The sequence below is a fragment of the Vicugna pacos genome, unplaced genomic scaffold, assembly GCF_048564905.1.
Source record: "Vicugna pacos unplaced genomic scaffold, VicPac4 scaffold_19, whole genome shotgun sequence".
Classification (NCBI taxonomy): Eukaryota; Metazoa; Chordata; class Mammalia; order Artiodactyla; family Camelidae; genus Vicugna; species Vicugna pacos.
Genome location: NW_027328740.1, coordinates 47607739 through 47626491, shown reverse-complemented (window position 1 = coordinate 47626491; position 18753 = coordinate 47607739). Strand labels below are relative to the sequence as shown.

The 18753-nt window shown below is 38.1% G+C and overlaps 1 protein-coding gene across 1 annotated transcript in view; it reads right to left on the bottom strand.

The window, feature by feature from the left end:
• Positions 1–3086: 3086 nt before the first annotated feature.
• The window catches only part of LOC140693442 (uncharacterized), a 61988-nt gene continuing 46321 nt past the window's right edge, over positions 3087–18753 (bottom strand). The window contains exons 2-6 of the mRNA XM_072957308.1: positions 7466–9349; positions 5892–5977; positions 5304–5424; positions 3944–4009; positions 3087–3144 (exon numbers count right to left, since the gene is read on the bottom strand). Of these exons, the coding sequence (XP_072813409.1) occupies positions 5908–5977; positions 7466–9349 (1954 nt within the window). The 3' untranslated portion in view covers positions 3087–3144; positions 3944–4009; positions 5304–5424; positions 5892–5907. The remainder of the gene's footprint in view (positions 3145–3943; positions 4010–5303; positions 5425–5891; positions 5978–7465; positions 9350–18753) is intronic.

The window sequence follows — 18753 nt, the reverse complement described above, 5'->3', positions numbered from 1 at the left end:
CCACACTTTTATCTGTATACCCTTTGGTGATTTTAATCTCTATCTTGGATTTGAAAATTCTTGATCATAGTCTCTCCTGGCTACACAGGTAACACACTAATAGCAGAAACTATGTTTGATTTATCCTGTCACTATGGTAACCACTTACACATTTAATACTTATTAAATAAATGTACAAAGGGGATAGACCTAAGCTTCTCCTTCTTGGCCCTAAAATTCTTACTACCCCTCCTATAAAGGCAGGAGCCTCCTCTGTAGGACAGAGAGTAAATGTATCTCATGAGAAGGATTCCCCAACAAGGGCTGTCTTTTCAGCGTGCTTTTAGATGTTTTTATGGGACATTTCAATAAAAGGATCAAGGACCTAAGCTTCCCAGTATGGTGGGCGTTGTGATGGGCATGGGAGGATGCTCACTTGGGAGGATGAGATGTTAAAGACACTAACAGTGAAAAGGACAGGGCAAGATGAAGGGCGATTGGGAAACAGGACCACAGAGATGTGACATCTACTTCCCACTGTCATCTAAGTGATACCTACTTGAAAGAAACATTTCTACAGTTAAATTCTATAATGGGGGGTTATTTAAATGAAGCACAAATATACTCAATGAGTAGATCACATAATTTTTAGAGATTCAGAGTGCAGTAGCATTTTCAGAGTAGTTTTTACATCAATAACTAGTATTTATAAATTCCTGTGTGCTAAACAAGTATGTGGAATTATTTCCATTTTGCTTTTAGACTTACTACAGCTTAACGTATTCACTGCACTGATACAGAGTAATTTTTCTAATGAATAAAAATGATAATGTACAACCTTGTTAAAGATTCTTTAATTTCACCATCACCAGATTTATGAACATTTAGGCCTATGTGTCAGGCCCCGTTTCTTACCAGCTTTTTCACCAACACCTTACATTGAGGTTATATTGCATTACCCAGAGGTCAGGAAATGTTCTTTCACACATCCACATCTTTATTAGGTCCTGTGTCCTCTGAGGAGAAACATTCTCCCCACTTTCACATCCTTCCATTTTACAGCCTAACCACTAATCCTTCTCTAAACACCTTCTAATGCTTTCCAACCTCACCAGCTACCCTAGGATTTTAACTTCTCTCTTCTGCAACTGTCCTCCACTGTATATAGTATCCAATATTCAAGTGAAGTATGAGTCCTCATTTACAGGTCTGTGGCCTCTCTAGATTACAAAGTATTTGGATTCAGTAACCTTGTCCTTTTATCACTTTTGCTGCTAGAGTTCCTTTCATAGGACCTGATACATAGTAACCACACAATAAATACTTCCTGAATGAATAAATGAATGAATGAATGAATAGCCAAGGCAATCTTCACAGCCAAGGCTTCCCCAACCCAGCTCAGTATTCTTTCTGTTATATCAAAGAGACTCTGCCCCATGAAACAATAGACCCTGCACATTTTAACAAATGTATACAATTATTAGGAACTATTATTAGAACAGAGACTAGCACTACTGTTCTCATAGTTATGTCACATAAGTAGTGTATTAAAGCTCGTTCTGATTTCTTGTTTATACAAATCAGCTATGTCTGTCACCAGTTTAAATGTTAGTAATTTAGAAAACAAAAGTTATTGATTTATCTACTCATCAGAAATCATTACAACAGATCTATTTACATACCTCTTCTGTCAGTTTATATACCAACTGGAAAAGAAGGGGTGTACAGTCAACTCTGAGAGTATAATTGCCTGCAAAATAAATAAGAGAGAATTTTAATACCTCCAAATGGACTACAAACCTGTATTTAATTCTAACTTTATTTTCTAATTATAAACAATATATAACAGATTTCAAATTCAAGGCATCATTCCTGGAGAATTAAAAATAGGGTGGACCTTACAGATTATCATATTAAGTGAAGTATGTCAGACAGAGAAAGGCAAATATCACATTCTATCACTTATATGTGGAATGTAAACAAACAAAAAAATGATACAAATGAACTTATTTACAAACCAGAAATAGACTCATGACATAGAAAAGAAACTATGGTTACCCAAGGGGAAAGGGGGAAGGGAAGAGATATGTTAGGAGTTCAGGATTAACAGATATACACTATTATATATGAAACAGATAACCAACAAGGACCTACTGTATAGCACAGGGAATTATATTCAGTATCTTATAATAACCTATAATGGAAAAGAATCTAAAAACATGTATATGTATATGTATATGTATATGTATATGTATATGTATATGTATATAACTGAGTAACTTTGCTGTACACCTGAAACTAATATTACAAATCAGATGTACTTCAGTAAAAAGAAATAAATAAAATTTTAGAATAGACAGATAGGTAGGGAGATAAATAGACAGGCAGACAGTCTGGCTAAAACTAAAACACAAGGTGGAAATAACTCTTCAGGAGCCAGAGAGGCTGCAGCACACACTCAGGATAGGAGACTGCAGAGGCGGACTCTGCTGCTAAGGCTGCAGCTCCTGCAGTAAAAGTAAGGGTCATTGCTCATTACGGCAGCAGTACCTAGGGGTCTTTGCCAAAGGAAGTGGTAAGGCCATAATATTCATGTTTTTATTCATTTATTCAATTCAATATGAAGGCTTTAGACTAGAGCATGTCAGTAACTAACATGTGTCCTGTGACACTTACCTAGAAATAACCATAATACGATGAAAGCCTACAGATGCACATGCCACATGTCAGGGTCAAAAGGAAGTTTGTAGTGGGTGCTTATTTCAGAGTTGTTCCAATACATACAGGAACTATTTCTGTATGAAATATTTTAGCCCAACTTTTAAAAATAGCTCCACAGGAAGAATGTCAAAAGTACTAAAGTTTTAAGTAGTAATCCAAGATAGGCAAATGGTAAATATACTAAAGAAATTAGGATCAATAGCTTAGTTATGAATCATATTGATTCATTTGAATCATAATAATGTTCTCTCTGGTAAAATGGAGAAATGGAGGTATTATTGAGGCATCTCATAGAAAGAGGATAATCCTAGTTTATGAGTTGGAGTTGACAGACTTAAATACTGGTATACTATTTAATGACAATCTGAAATAAAATTTACCTTCTGTGTATGAGTCTGCATTGATATATGCAACCTCTCTCTCCTGGAGTGTTTTCACATTCTCCTGTAGTTGAAGCAAAGCATTCACTTAACTCACAGCGTTTACAATTTTGGAAATACAAGCAAAACAAATTAATTCAGTAAAAGAGTGGTTTGCAGATACCATTATAAATCAAACACCTATGCTTTTGACCATAATTTTAAGAAAATGCTATTAACTGGTTGATAATATTAATGCAATTAAAACAAGAAAGAAAAATATTAGTGATGCTGTAGCCGCTGTTCATAGCAACAGCAGGGAGACCCAGAGGAATACTGCCCCTGATCCCCTGCACCATAATATGAAGGGGGAAGGCTCGGAGATGCTCAGCCTCACCCTGGATCTACTGGAAGAGGACTGCTCAAAGTAAGGGCTGGAAATCTGTACTTTTAAAAGGTGTCTCTGGAAATCCTTACAGACATTAAAGTATGAGATCCCTTGATGTTGGGGATCCAAGTAACTTTACCATATTAAAAGTGAGGAAGTTGGAAATTTGATTTATCAAGAATTTTTTGAAAGAGAAGATATTGATGAAAAAGAAAAATATAGGAGGGGAGGATAGAGAAAAAAACTAGAGGGAGAGAAGAGTGGCTATTAGGACAAAGACAAGACATTTCTCACACATACATGCACACACGCACACACATTCTAGAAAAATACAGCAGAAGAAGACTAATGCCATCACACAACATGGGAATATGCAGAGAGAACTCTTTTCTTCTCTCTGTTTCTCTCTCTCTCTCTAGCTTGCTACCTTATAAAAGCAGTTACAGTAAAAACATTTAAAGCTGTGAGTGGTCATCCCACAAATGAGAATTCTCACCTCTGCGCTTGACCACATGGGATAGATGACAGCTGATTCTGCGGCAGAGTATCCATTATGACAGAGCTACAGTAGAATTAAAAAAGATTCCTTAATTATATGTAAAGGTAAATGTGCTGCTGAATATGATCAAGAAGCTAGTAGAAAATGGGAAACAATATTCAAATTGTCTTTTAACTCACATGAATTTAAATTAATGCAAGGCATATTATCTTGTATCTTGGATTTATTTTATCTGTATTTTAAGCTGCTTAAATTATAAAAAGACACATGTATTTCTATATACATGTGTTCACAAGAAATTACATATTTCTAAAAGTAAATGACCTTAATGAATAAGCTCTGATTCATCTAAATAAGTGTATTATGAAATGCATGTTCATAACAACAACATAATAATAAGACTTTGCCATATAAATGGAATCAAATGTGATACAAGTAAATGTGATTTTATTCCCATACTTATTTGATTCATATTATTATTTTAAAGTATGCAGAAATGAGTCAGAAGGAAAGCATTTTAAAAACCATTCACAATAATAAGAAAGATATGACATTCTTTAAATCAATTCTATAAAATTTGGACTCATAAATGAACAAAACAGAGGATAGTCACAGGAAAGTGCTTTTTGGTGCGCCTGCCTTTAAAAAAATACACAAGCCTACCTTGAACATGTAAGAACTCAGAGTTACTGGACAGAGAGCATAAGGGAAGAAGATGAAAGAAGGGGGTCTATGAGAGACACTTTAAAATAAAGCATTAAGAGCCAGTGACAAATGAAAATTAATCATAATTGAATTAAAAATAAATCCTTGAAATTTTAGAGTAATTCAATTTACAAAATCATTGTATTACACTCCCCAACCAGGCACTTTTGTAAATGGTAAAATATACCTATGGTTACAATTTAGTGTTGAATCCATAAAGGAGAGACTATAATCAGAGTATAGTCATCTAAGAAGAGCATGTTGTTTTCCTGGATAGAAGAAATCCAAGGAAACTGTAAAAACTTGAAAATTAATGCCAAGGATCTAAATCAGATTTTCAATAGGCTAATTCACTTGTCAGAAGTAGTTTCCTAGGTTTGACTATTTTCTGAGCTTACAGATTTTACTTACTTATCACAAAACCAATATAAATAGAAACTAAAATATTTTAAAAATAATGAAAAAATTGGTTTGTGCTTAGTAATTAAGAGGTTGTTCTGTTTTGCCAAACTGATGTAAAAGCAAAAACAAACTCTATTTCTTAAATTTTCTTGTTTTTATCCAATTTAAAACAGTATCAGGTAATGGAACACATCTGTGATTACCCTGAGATACATGTTGACCAAGAAGATATGTTTACTGTCTTAGTTACCTCAGCCCATTTGTGGAACCCAGAAGTCCAAATTTTTCTGCATCCCAGCTGGCAAAAATGGCAGTTCTTCTCAGTCTTCAGCTTGAAATCATTGTTAACATACATGGTTAGGTACATCTGCCTAAAAACAAAGGAAAATTCACTGAAGTCACTTTCTGTCATCACTTGCCATGGAAACATTATTTACCTCTACTAATCAGTTTTCCAAAATTCTGGACAACTTCTTATAAATCAGCAGTTCCACTGGTTAGGTCAATACCTCCAAATACCCAGAAGTCCTGATGATCTCCCAGAATAACACATCTGTCTGGAAAGGAAGGCATTCAAAAGAATGACAACTTAGAATGTATTATAAAAAGCAGTAATTTATGTTTTTAAATTAAACTTCCTCCTGCTTGAGTTTCCTCCATAGAAAACCATCAAGGTACTGTCTCCTTTTAGAATTTACCTTTTTTTCCCCACATTTAATTATATCACATCAACCAGGAAAAAAATATTAAGAGTTGATTAAGATTTACCTTCTCTTACTCCTGTAATCTTTGTAAAAACAAAATGTTTTAAGACATTTTAAAAAATTCACCAACTCACCAAGTTTCACAGATCCTCAGGTAGTTCTGATTACATCATAAATGCTTGTGACTTTCTTGAAGTTATGAACATGCATTTTAACCTTCCTAGAATTTCACAAAGGGAACAAATTACTTCACATAGAGCATTATGTCTAACAGGTTCCTTCCAATGTTTTATTATAAGTCTCAGAAGTACAGAAAACTGTTTAATAAGATGATAAATTCCCATATGCCCACCACCTAAATTCAATCATTGTTAATACTGTTGAACTATTTGCAAGCGAGTTGTGCAAATCATGACAGTTGTCTCCTATGTATTTAAGAATGCACCTTACGGTGAAATCAAATAAAAAAATCAGTATTTTATATTTTTCCTCCCTCATAGCTCTATTGTTGGTATTTATTTAAACTCCAAAATTATTACTCAACATGAAAAAGAATCTTGTTCTTAGCAATTTTTTTTTAAAAAAAAATGTGTATTTGTCCATTTAGAGCTCAAATCAATTAAGGGATATAAGCCCCAGGTGCTTTTTTTGGTATTTTGACCAGGGAAGATTTCTGTTTCTGACTTTTCTCTTAAACTGTTACTGAAGCTACATGCTCTGTTTTCCTTCTGTCTGTATGTATCTGTTTATAAATCACATTTTTCATTGTGTACCTCTAGAGGGTATTAATACATGAGATAATAAAGTCTCCTATGTTAAAGGAACTCTGTTCTAATTGAGTTAAATAAACACTTTTTAAAAATTCTTATAAAATAAAACTGAACTTCTAATACCTTAAGAGTTCTGAAATTTTAAAACAAGCTTCTTACAGAACTTATAAAATACTTGCAGAATCCAAATTCAAATTGCTAAGGCAAATCATTAATCAACAAGGCTCATTCAACCATTTTAGTTTAATAAAAAACAGCTATCTCCTCTCTGATTCATCAGTGTGAAGTTTCCCTTTCCCTCTACATTTCAAGCCAGTCAAACTAAAGTTCTGATCATGCCATGCTCTTTCCCAGCCCTGCACAAGCTGTCCTCTGCAGCTGGCGTTTACTGCCTGTCTTGATTCCGTGGAAAACTTACTGTTTGTGTAAAATTAAGCTCAATGAGCACATGTTCTGTGGTCATGCCTCCTTAATACCAGAACTGTCTGGGGTTAGTAACAGTAACGACTATGATGGTAAGCGCACTGGGCCATGTAGCAGTTACGCGTTCACCACTGTGACCACTTAACCCTCCCCCACAGAAGTGACCGGTGAACTTCGCTCCTTTCCCCCTTCTCTCCTACTCCTTCCCTTAAGTTAACCTAATATTTTGCATGTACAGTGTTTTGACAGTTATCTGAAACACTGTTTTAAACCGTCAGTTGAAAAGGGAAGACAAAATGTTACACCTGGCCCAGAGGAGGAGAGGGGTGGGGAGTGGCTCAGAGGAAGCCGAACAGGACGCGCGGCCTCGGATCACAACACAGCCCCTTTCCTTCCCAAGTTTCACAGCCGGGAAAGCAGAGGCGTGGGGCCCGGACCGCTTCGGGGCCTTCGTGGGAGGCCGAGGGAGGGACGGAGACACGCGCAGGGCTGGGGAGGGGCCCGCAGGGACTCACCGTCTGTGCAGCGGCTCCTGACCCACAGCTGGGCGGGCGGCGGTGGCAGTTGAGGCGGCGGTGCCGGCTGAAGGGGCTGAGGCGGCAGCAGTGGAGGTACCGGGTGAGGGGGCCGAGGCGGCGGCGGCGGCTGCGGTGCCGGCTGAGGGGGCTGGGGGGTCGGCGGCTGCGGTGACGGCTGAGGGGGGTGGGCGGGCGGCGGTGGCGGTAGAGGCTGCGGTGCCGGCTGAAGGGGCCGAGGCGGCGGCGGCTGCGGTGCCGGCTGAAGGGGCTGAGACGGCGTCGGCGGCCGTGCCTGCTGAGGCGGCATCGGCGCCGGTACCGGCTGAAGCGGTGGCGGCTGCGGTGCCGGGTGAGGGGGCTGGAGGTTCGGCGGCTGCGGTGCAGGCTGAGGGGTCCGATGCGGCGGCGGCTGCGGTGCCGGCTGAGGGGGCTGAGGCGGCATCGGCGGCGGTCCCGGCTGAAGCGGCGGCGGCTGCGGTGCCAGCTGAGGGGGCTGGGCGGGCGGCGGTGCCGGTAGAGGCTGCGGTGCCGGCTGAAGGGGCTGAAGCGGCGGCGGTTGCGGTGTCGGCTGAGGGGGCTGGGAGGGCGGCGATGGCGGTTGAGGCTGCGATGCCGGCTGAAGGGGCTGAGACGGCGTCGGCGGCCGTGCCTGCTGAGGCGGCATCGGCGCCGGTACCGGCTGAAGCGGTGGCGGCTGCGGTGCCGGCTGAGGGGGCTGGGCGGGCGGCGGTGGCGGTAGAGTCTGCGATGCCGGCTGAAGGGGCCGAGGCGGCGGCGGCTGCGGTGCCGGCTGAAGGGGCTGAGGCGGCATCGGCGGCGTTACCTGCTGAGGCGGCTGTTCCGGCTGAGGGGGCCGAGGCGGCGGCGGCTGCAGTGCCGGCTGAGGGGGCTGAGGCGGCATCGGCGGCGGTCCCGGCTGAAGCGGCGGCGGCTGCGGTGCCAGCTGAGGGGGCTGGGCGGGCGGCGGTGCCGGTAGAGGCTGCGGTGCCGGCTGAAGGGGCTGAAGCGGCGGCGGTTGCGGTGCCGGCTGAGGGGGCTGGGAGGGCGGCGATGGCGGTTGAGGCTGCGATGCCGGCTGAAGGGGCTGAGACGGCGTCGGCGGCCGTGCCTGCTGAGGCGGCATCGGCGCCGGTACCGGCTGAAGCGGTGGCGGCTGCGGTGCCGGGTGAGGGGGCTGGAGGTTCGGCGGCTGCGGTGCCGGCTGAGGGGGCTGGGCGGGCGGCGGTGGCGGTAGAGGCTGCGATGCCGGCTGAAGGGGCCGAGGCGGCGGCGGCGGCGGTACCGGCTGAAGCAGCGGCGGCTGCGGTGCCAGCTGAGGGGGCTGGGCGGTCGGCGGTGGCGGTAGAGGCTGCGGTGCCGGCTGAAGGGGCTGAGGCGGCATCGGCGGCGGTCCCGGCTGAAGCGGCGGCGGCTGCGGTGCCAGCTGAGGGGGCTGGGCGGGCGGCGGTGCCGGTAGAGGCTGCGGTGCCGGCTGAAGGGGCTGAGGCGGCATCGGCGGCGTTACCGGCTGAGGCGGCTGTTCCGGCTGAGGGGGCCGAGGCGGCGGCGGCTGCGATGCCGGCTGAAGGGGCTGAGACGGCGTCGGCTGCCGTGCCTGCTGAGGCGGCATCGGCGCCGGTACCGGCTGAAGCGGTGGCGGCTGCGGTGCCGGGTGAGGGGGCTGGGTGTTCGGCGGCTGCGGTGCCGGCTGAGGGGTCCGAGGCGGCGGCGGCTGCGGTGCCGGCTGAGGGGGCTGGGCGGGCGGCGGTGCCGGCTGAGGGGGCTGAGGCGGCATCGGCGGCGGTATCGGCTGAAGGGATGAAGCGGCGGCGGCTGCGATGCCGGCTTAGGGGGCTGAGGCGGCGGCGGCGGCTGCTGGAAGGACTTGAGGGACTCGAAGTCCTTCACCATCTTTTCCAGGGTCGCCATGGCGGCCTCCCGCCACGCGGGGACAGCCCCCGGGGTCGCCGATCCGACCGGCGTCTCTGGTCAGCAGCGGTGGCAGTGAACGGGGCTCGGGGCCGCCAGCAGTTGCGGACCCCAAGCGCGCGGCCATCTTGGAATCGTCCCGACAGTCCCCGCGGCCCTGCGTCCTGCCACGCTCCGCCGGTGGGGCGGGGCCGGGCCGCGGGATTGACAGCCAGAGGCAGCGGCCTCCGCCAATGGCTGCCTCGCTCGCCCCTTGGACTCAAAGAGCCGCCACGGCTGCTGGAGTTACTGCCGTTCTTCCCGGCGATGGACGGGGGGTACTGCACGGGGATCGGGAGGGCGGTTCGGGGGCGGGGTTGCAAGGCACGGCGAGGAGGGTGGGGAGGGCGGGTGACTTGTGATTGAGGGTCTCTCTTGGCGAGGGGCGTCCCCGGATGACGCATAGCATGTGGCAGGGAGGCCGGGCAGTGGGCTGGGAGCCCCAGACCCCTGCGGGGCGCTTGCCCACCCCGCGGCGCGGGCGGAGGGCCGGCTCGCCGGACAGCCTGCTATAATATGTTGACTGTTACATATTTGGCCTTACCCTTGTTAGTAGCCTCAAATCACTCCTTGTTCACCTTCAGGATCATTATCATAGATATACTTCTGACAATCCTCGTACTTAACTATGTTCCCTCATGCTACAGGGGCATGCACATGCTATTCTCACTCTTAGAAATAATCTTTTACAGATCAATCCCCTACTCCCCTCAAGGGATTTGCCTATCTAATTCCAATCACTCTCATTGCTCAGCTAATTTGTGAATTCATAAAGCCCATTACATTAACATAATTCCTTAACACCATGTAATTCTCCTTTATCACAATTATTAAAGTATACTTTATAATAACATAAAAACTCTTCCATGCATGAAGGTTGATATTCAACAATTAAGTTCACTGTATGAAGTTGTAAGTACATATACTCTATATTATGAAAAATGTTAAGGAATTACATACTATAGTTAAATTCATTCATATTTTTTCATAGAAATATGGAAATATTTATTCCAAGTTGGATCATCACTATATGTGTGTGTGTATATATGTATATATCTTTCATCCTTCATTCACATTATAAGTTCTGATAAAATATTGCCAACAATTAACTTTTATACCAAGGAAGGAAAGAGGAAGGAAGGAAAGAAGGAAATGGAGGGGTTTTAGAACTCTTGAGATTGATACATATTAGATAAAAACTCATATCTGTACATTTTTATATGATAATTATTTTCCTGAAATTATATAAAAACGCATAAAGAAAACTGAAAGCTAAATATAAAATTATTTACAACCCAAATTTGAGGTTAATTTATATCTTCAATTGATATGCATTTTTTTAAATTTAATATTACACTGTTCCATTGCTATAATCAAATTCATAAACAGAAAACTATATATGATATATAATCCTCTCACCATTTATAACATCTCTGAAAGCATTTTTGAAGTAGAATATTTTATATTTAAAGTTTTTATCATTAGAAAGGCTTTGAACATTTTAACACTATTAGATTTAATTTACTTCATCGTATTATTTTTTCCAATACATGTGAAATAATATCTTATATGGTTTTGATTCATTCTTTAAGTAGTTTGTTAATATTGTGTAATAAGTGAATTCATGGAATATTGTTATAGAGTTAGACATTTTTATTTGAAGATGTCATCTTTTGTAGTATAATAATGCCATTATTGTAGGAATGTGAAGGAGTTAGACATTGCTTTTAGTAAAATCATCACTCTAACGGGCATATTGGCAATAGCAGCATGCGGTTAAGATCATGTCAATTTTTTGTAAATCTTTAACAAATTCTGAAATCACTCTGGTTGCTTGCAAATTTATAAAACACAATTACTTAATGGAAGAACAAGGCTGTAGTCAGTGCATGACAAAGGAATGCTGCTTAATAAATAAGTGAGAAGAATTAAGTTTAATTCAAGGAAAGCAGCATTCTTAAAATATTTTGAATTGATTCGAGAAACAGATTTTATGATTATTTAGCAGAGCTTATATAGACATTTATGTGTGTGTATGTATCCTTCATCTCTGTATCAATTCAAATAAGATTTTGCCAAAAAAATAAATTTTAGAGCCAAAAAACCCAATCAAAAAGAAAGAAAAGAAGAGGGAAGGAAAGCAGGAAGGCAACCTAACATCAAAAAATTACATCATTATTTAGAGTAAAGATCTATATCAACTAAACATTTGTATTGTGACCTCCACATTCCACTAAAACTTATGCCATTTACCTACAAATATAAGCTTTTATTTGCTTCTACAATAAATAATACATAAATTTAATGAAACTGCAGCTCAAAAGACGGAAATAGCATTAGAAATTCAGTCATCCAGTGCAGTAGCTAAAGCATGGGTATGACCTGACTCTAAGCAATCAGAGAACAACCAAGAAAATGTGCCAAACTGTTGGATATCCAGATTTGTTCCCAGGGCAGGGAAATAGGCCTATCAAGATAAGTAAAAGAATATACCATGTTTAAAGCTTAATTATAATGCAAAATAGATATATATCTATATCTATTTCAAAATGTTAAATTTAAAAGTGGACCAGAAAAAAAACAAAAAACAAAATTACTTCTATAGAGAAAACAAAGAATTGCCTTGTCTTCTTCTATTAAAGACTGACTAGCCACCAAATATTATGGAAATAGCTATAAAGCTTTAAGAAAAAATATTATAATTCTATAATTGTGTTACCACTAATGTTGTTATGTTTGTAGTTAAGCCAAAGTAATACCAAGACATTCAAAGAATCAGAAGGAATGGTAACTATATATTTATCCTAAAAAATAAATATAAATACTAAGTAAAGGATACATTTTTTAAAATTTAAGAAGTACGATATGATTATATAAATGCTATGTTAAAGGGTATTGAATCTACAGGTAGACAAAATAAGGATCACGTCTATTTTGAAAATATTTCAAAATAAATGCCAATAAATAAAAGTAATTCTTAAAATGATACTTCCGTCTAACTTGTTTGATTTTGTAAATGCATGTTACTTTATATCAATTTGCATTATTGATTATTATATGGTTAATAACACAGATACAATTAAAAGAAAATTATAAAGAAGTTGAGATAGCAAAAATAACTTTCTTTTCTAATATTTACAAATAAAAGATTTAACAGTGAATTTTTATCAATCATAAGTCTTTATATTTTAAGTATAATATAAAATTATAATGGAGAAAAAAGTAAGCAAAAAATGATTCAAATAAAAATGTTAAGGGGAATAATCGTTTATAACATTTGCCAGCTACCTCTGCTTGGTACTATAACCAATCACAAGCCACTGTAGCCGCTGACCTCCATCACTCCCTAAAAGTTCACAGTGGAGATCAGGAATGGAGCACTTTGTGCTGTGGGGAAACTGACAAAATAGAGCTTCAGATAGATGTTTTCAGGAGAAGATTTTATAAGCCCCAATTCTTGCATCTCCTTATATCTAGAAGAGCACAAAATTCATTAATGGTGACGTCTGCTCCTCATAACTGGCAAAAGAACTCAATGTGTGTTTGATTGCACGTAATCCCCTTCACTAAAATTACATATATAATATTGAATTTCCCCCTGCCTCTTCAGAAAAGGTCCTCAGAGCCATCTGAGGTGCTGTCTCCTAGATTATAGTCCTCATTTTGCCCCAAATAAAACTTAATCCACAACTCTCATGTTATACAATTTTATTTTAGTAAACAGCATGTATATTAAAATAGTTCAAAACATTGATGTAACAATTGGTGAAAAGATACCTCTGCCTATATAATTTCAAATTGAAATAAAAAAAAAATTGGGCCACCATGATAATGAATCTGTGTAAGGAGAGACATTTTCAGCATGATGAAAGGAAGATAAATCACTCTAAGCTTAAAACTATGCATCTGGACAAATTAGCAGTTGTGAGAGTAATAACCAAATATACTTCTAGAAATAAAAAGGATGAAAAAAAATTTACACCCAGACATCTTCACAGAGAGAATTTCTGGAGGATGTACTTCAGCCCAGTCTGCTTGATGATCCATGAACTGGTCCAACACAGACGGGAAGGAGACCATAGAAAGAAGCAGAGCCCTGCAGCTTAGTGGGCAGCAGGTTTTATCAGCAAGATAACTTAATTATGAGACTTGTCTTGAGCAGCCACAAGAGTCTCCCTGCAACCCCACCAGAATCTTAAAAGTTTATATAGAAGCCTTAAAATACTGTCCGATGGTCTCGGCAACAAGCACATTACTGTCGCAAGGCTGAGTACTTGGTGGGACTTCTGCAGGGAAGGCAAGCGAAACACATTCCAGTAGTCATGTCCTCTTGATGATCCCTTCAAGACTGATCCCTATCAGGTATAAGTAGTGGGGAAAAAGAAGAAAAGGAAAACAGAGTTAATGACTTCTTGGATATGTAAAACATTTTAAAATTTCTGTGCAAAATTTATAATTAAAATAATGAGTATATTTTTAATGATAGCATTCTGGAAGTCTCTATATCAAAGATTAAATTTAGTTAATTATGGGCTTGTGAGTAATAATTTTTCTGTTTCTATATTTCATAATCTATATTATTCACTAAAGATTTTTAATAATTTAATTACAAAGTTAAAATCATTTCAAATGTATAAATAAAGAGATATTAGAATGGTTATTTTAATAGAAAAATTACAGTGTGAAGCATTAAAAACAATGTAACAACATCAGTAAAGCTGAGTAATTATATTTCTTATGGTTTTCACAAATAAAATGTTACTTTGTTATTAATAATTATATTTACAGTCTTTGAAAACAATCAGGGATTCTCAATATAGAATGTCTAATGTTCATAAAGCAAAATTGTGTGCATAATTTGATTCTAGGACAAAAATATACATATATATAATATACACACACATAATACCCAGGAATTACATACAAAAAAGAATGTTTAATTCTTTATTTGTTACATTACAGTAAGATTTGATTATATTTTTTATTTGCATTTCTAAATTATGAAACATTTGATACATACAGGTTATGATTATAAAATATTTATCCATTACTCTACCACCCAAACTGAGAAATAAAACATGACATTTCCAATATATTTACCCTTGCTCATTTATGTTGCTTAAAACTAAAACTGATATAACTACATTTTATAGTAATAGGTATTTCTTTCTGGTGTTTCTTTTTCTATATTTTTATTTTCAATAATTTTTGCAGCATGTTTAAGTGTTCCTCTTGCAAATATCCTAGAGATTCCCCCCAAATATCTGAGAATTTATGCATTTTAATGTCTTTTAATAGGGAAATTGACTTAATTTAGGCTTATCCATATGTATTATTGACTAATTTATTTATGACTTTATTTTGTTTTCCACATATAACTTTGTTCATTAATTTTCTTTTTTTTTGAGTGACTTTCTTTTGTTTTTCCTTCAGATGCGTTTTTCAGGCATTAAACACCTCATTCATTATACCACTGAAGATAATTTCATTTATTTCATACTTGTATAATATTTTGGCCTTTTCTAGATTTTAAAATTCAGGATGACTTTTCTACAAAACATACATTTCAAGAAGCTGTCTTCTAATCCAGTTTTGCCAATATTATATAAAAAACAACCTGTTTATTGTTATTTTCTGATAGTTATTATTCTATCCTACACAAGGATAGTTAAATTTTTTCTAATTATATATTTTTATATATATTTTCTACTTTATATCAAGAAAGTAGTCATGTTAACTGTTTTTTATATTATAAGTTCATTATGGTATTTTGCTCCATCTTTGGAAATTAGTTTCTGCTATTTAAAGGATTATCTAGTCCATATTTTGACTTTGTTCACTTTACTTTTTGATATACCATCAAAGGCATGATCAATGAAAGGAATAATTTCTAAGCTGAACTTTAAAAAAAATTACAATTTGTTTTCTTTGCAAAAGACATTGTCAAAAGAATGATAAGACGCCACAGATTGGGAGGATGCATATTCAAAAGATATATCTGATAAAAGGCTATTAGCCAAAATATACAAAGAATTCTAAAAAGCTCAACAATAGAACATTAAACAACCTGATTTAAAAAATGAGCAAATTACCTGAGCAGATACCTCACCAAGGATGATGACAGATAACAAACATACGAAAATATGTTCAGCATTGTATGCCATTAGGAAACTACAAATTAAAACAAGAAGATACTACTACATACCTATTAGACTAACCAAATGTAGAACACTGACAACACCAAACATCCTGCCACGATGTAGAGCAACAGGAACACTTACTTATTGCTGATGGAAATATAAAATGATTAAAACAGTCTGGAAAGTAGTTTGGCAGTTTCTTACAAAACTAAATGTGCTCTTACCATAAAATCCTTCAAGTCTACTCTTTACAGTTTACCTAAAGGAGCTGAAAACTATGTCCACATGAGAACCTACACAAGGATATTTACATCAGATTTGTTTGTAATTATCAAAACATGGAAGCAACAAAAAATCCTTCAGTAGGAGAATGGATAAACCATAGAACAATCAGACAATGGATTATTATTCAGTGCTGAAAATAAATGAGCTATTAAGCCATAAAAAGATAATATAGATCCTTAAATGTATAATGATAAGTGAAAGAAGCCAATCTACAAAGGCTATGTATTATATGATTCCAACCTCATGATATTCTGGAAAAAACAATACTATGGAGATAATAAAAAGATGAAAAGTTGCTAAGTGTTATGAGAAAGGGAAGATTGATTAGGTAAAGCATAGAGGATTTTTAGGGCAGTGAAACAATTGTGTGTGGTACTGTAACAGTGGATAAATACCATTGTACACTTGTCCAGACACATAGAGTATTCAACACCAAGAGTGAGTCCAAAGGTAATTATGAGTGATTATAATGTGCCAGTGTAGATAAGTATATATTTATATATGCTGCTGGGTCCTATAGATCCCAGGACATGGGCTTTCTCTGGGAAGAATGATTGTTGCATCAGGGTCTTGGTCCTCTCACATATGTAGATATAGGGTAGACTGACAAAAAAAGAATGTCTGGATACTGAGAAACTCAAAATTAAAGTGAGAAGATTTACAATAATAAAAACCAACTAATCCCTTGAAGATTTCTAGATTAATTAGACAAAAAAGAACAGGGAGGACTTTCTTATAGAGTTTCCAACCTTTGTCTAACAATTTGTACACCTCACAGAATATATATTTTTAAATGTACATATAAAAATGACAAAAAATAACTATATAGTAAGTCAGAAAGGAAGTGTCCACAAATTTCATGATGCTAAAGTTGTACTATTTTTATAAAAATAAGTAAGATAAAATTTAAACAACAAAAATGGCTAATTGTCTGGCTAACTGAAATTTATCAACCTTCTTTTTGAAATTAACTAAAACATGTACTTTATTATTAAAGCCCTTAATGTGCTTTTATTTTATCCTATTTACCTCTCTTTCTTCACTACGGAGTATCCTGAGATTTTAAAATGCATTCTCCTGCTTTTCTTTATAATTTCTTGAACACACTTATATATCAATAAAATGATATCATTTAGTTTAAGTTGCCATTTATATTTATTAAATGTTATATTGTTGTTCAATTTCCCCTGAAACATTCTCTTTACTGCAATTTTTATATTTAGAATTATTAATTTTTATAAAACTGAAATTTTTAGAATGCAACTTAAAAATTACTCCATTAATCCATTTTCCAAAAAGTGGATGTTTGAGTTATTTATGATGTTTGATTACTATAAGCAATGATGTTATAAACATACTTGTATATTTATCTTGGTGCACACTGAACACAGGCAGAAGGTTGAAGGTAACTTAGGAAAGAAATTGCTAGAGTTTGTGTGTTGAAACCTTTAATTTATAAGGATATTATAATTTTCTGAAGTTAATGTAATAGAGGAGAAAAAATCTGACTCTATATTAGATCTGTTCCTTTAGCTTTGACCACTGTGCCCTGTTTCCTAGGCTTGGTCTTGCTAGCTTTGCACTCACATAAAGATAACAAGCTGTAGAATAGAGAATAACATTTGTTTTTTGGAGGTTTACAGGGACACCATGAACTGCCCCTCATGGACAGCTGCAAGAACAAAGAATTTCTACAGCAAGATGTTTGCAACAACCTACCATACACCTTCCCTTGTTTTTTATTTGTTTGTTGTTGTTGTTTTTTTTTGTTTTTGTTTTGTATAAAAGAAGCCTGTATTGTGACTGGACCTGGATGGTTCTCCAAGACATTATTCAGCCATCCTCTCGGTCTGCCAGCTTTCCAAATAAAGTCGCTATTCCTTGCCCCAACACCACATCTCTTGTACTTAAAGTTTAAAGTTTAAACTTAAAGTTTCAAGTTTGGGTAAGTGTTTTTCTAACTTTTCTGCTAAGTGTTACTGCCTAATATTTATGGCTGGAATTTACACTCACCTAAATTTCTTCAAGAATAACTTGACTATCATTGGCTGTGTCTTTTTCCATATAAATTTTAGAGTAAGTTTGTTGAGTACCATTCAAACCTCTGCCAGCATTTAATCATAGAGATTAAATCTGTGAATCACTTTGGTAAGATTTTATATGGTTAAAATATAGGCTTTCCATATTCATGAAGAAGCTATATTTCTCCATTTACTTTTGTATCTTTAATGCATTTCCACACAGTCATTTTTTTTTCTGATGGCTCACAAGACATTTACTTGGTGAATTCCTTTTCTTCATATTTTCTGTGGTTAAAATTGTATCTGTTTATTGTATTTCTAACATTTTGTTTCTAGGCATAGAAAGACACCTGATATTTAGTCCCTGAAAACTACTCTTTTATATTTATTTTTTTAAACATAAACAGTTTAGATTATTTCTTTCAGATTCTAGTAAATAATACATTTGATTCTGTTTCTTACTAAGTTCTTATGTACCTCCCTTACAATGATGAATGGAAGAGGTCATAGAGGATATTGTTATCTTGTTTCTAATTTTGAATTTAATGTTTTTACCTTTTTTGTATTAATCACAATAGTTTACTTTGGGTGTTTTTTTTTTCCAGATATTCTTTGTCAGAATAAAGAAGTTCTTTCATTTCTTGTTTTCTAAGAGCTTTTTATCAGGAATAGTATTGGACTTTAATCACGTACTTTCTCTGCATCTTCTGAAATGATCAATTGCTTTTCCCCTTGTAGTTTTGTAATCTATTAATGTGCCATAATACATTAATTTATTGTATACAGGCAAACTAATTTGCATTGTTGGAATAATCCCATTTATTTTTACAGGTCAATTTTGCCTACAGATTCATATTTTTCTACTGTATTTACTTATTTTTGTTCTGTTATT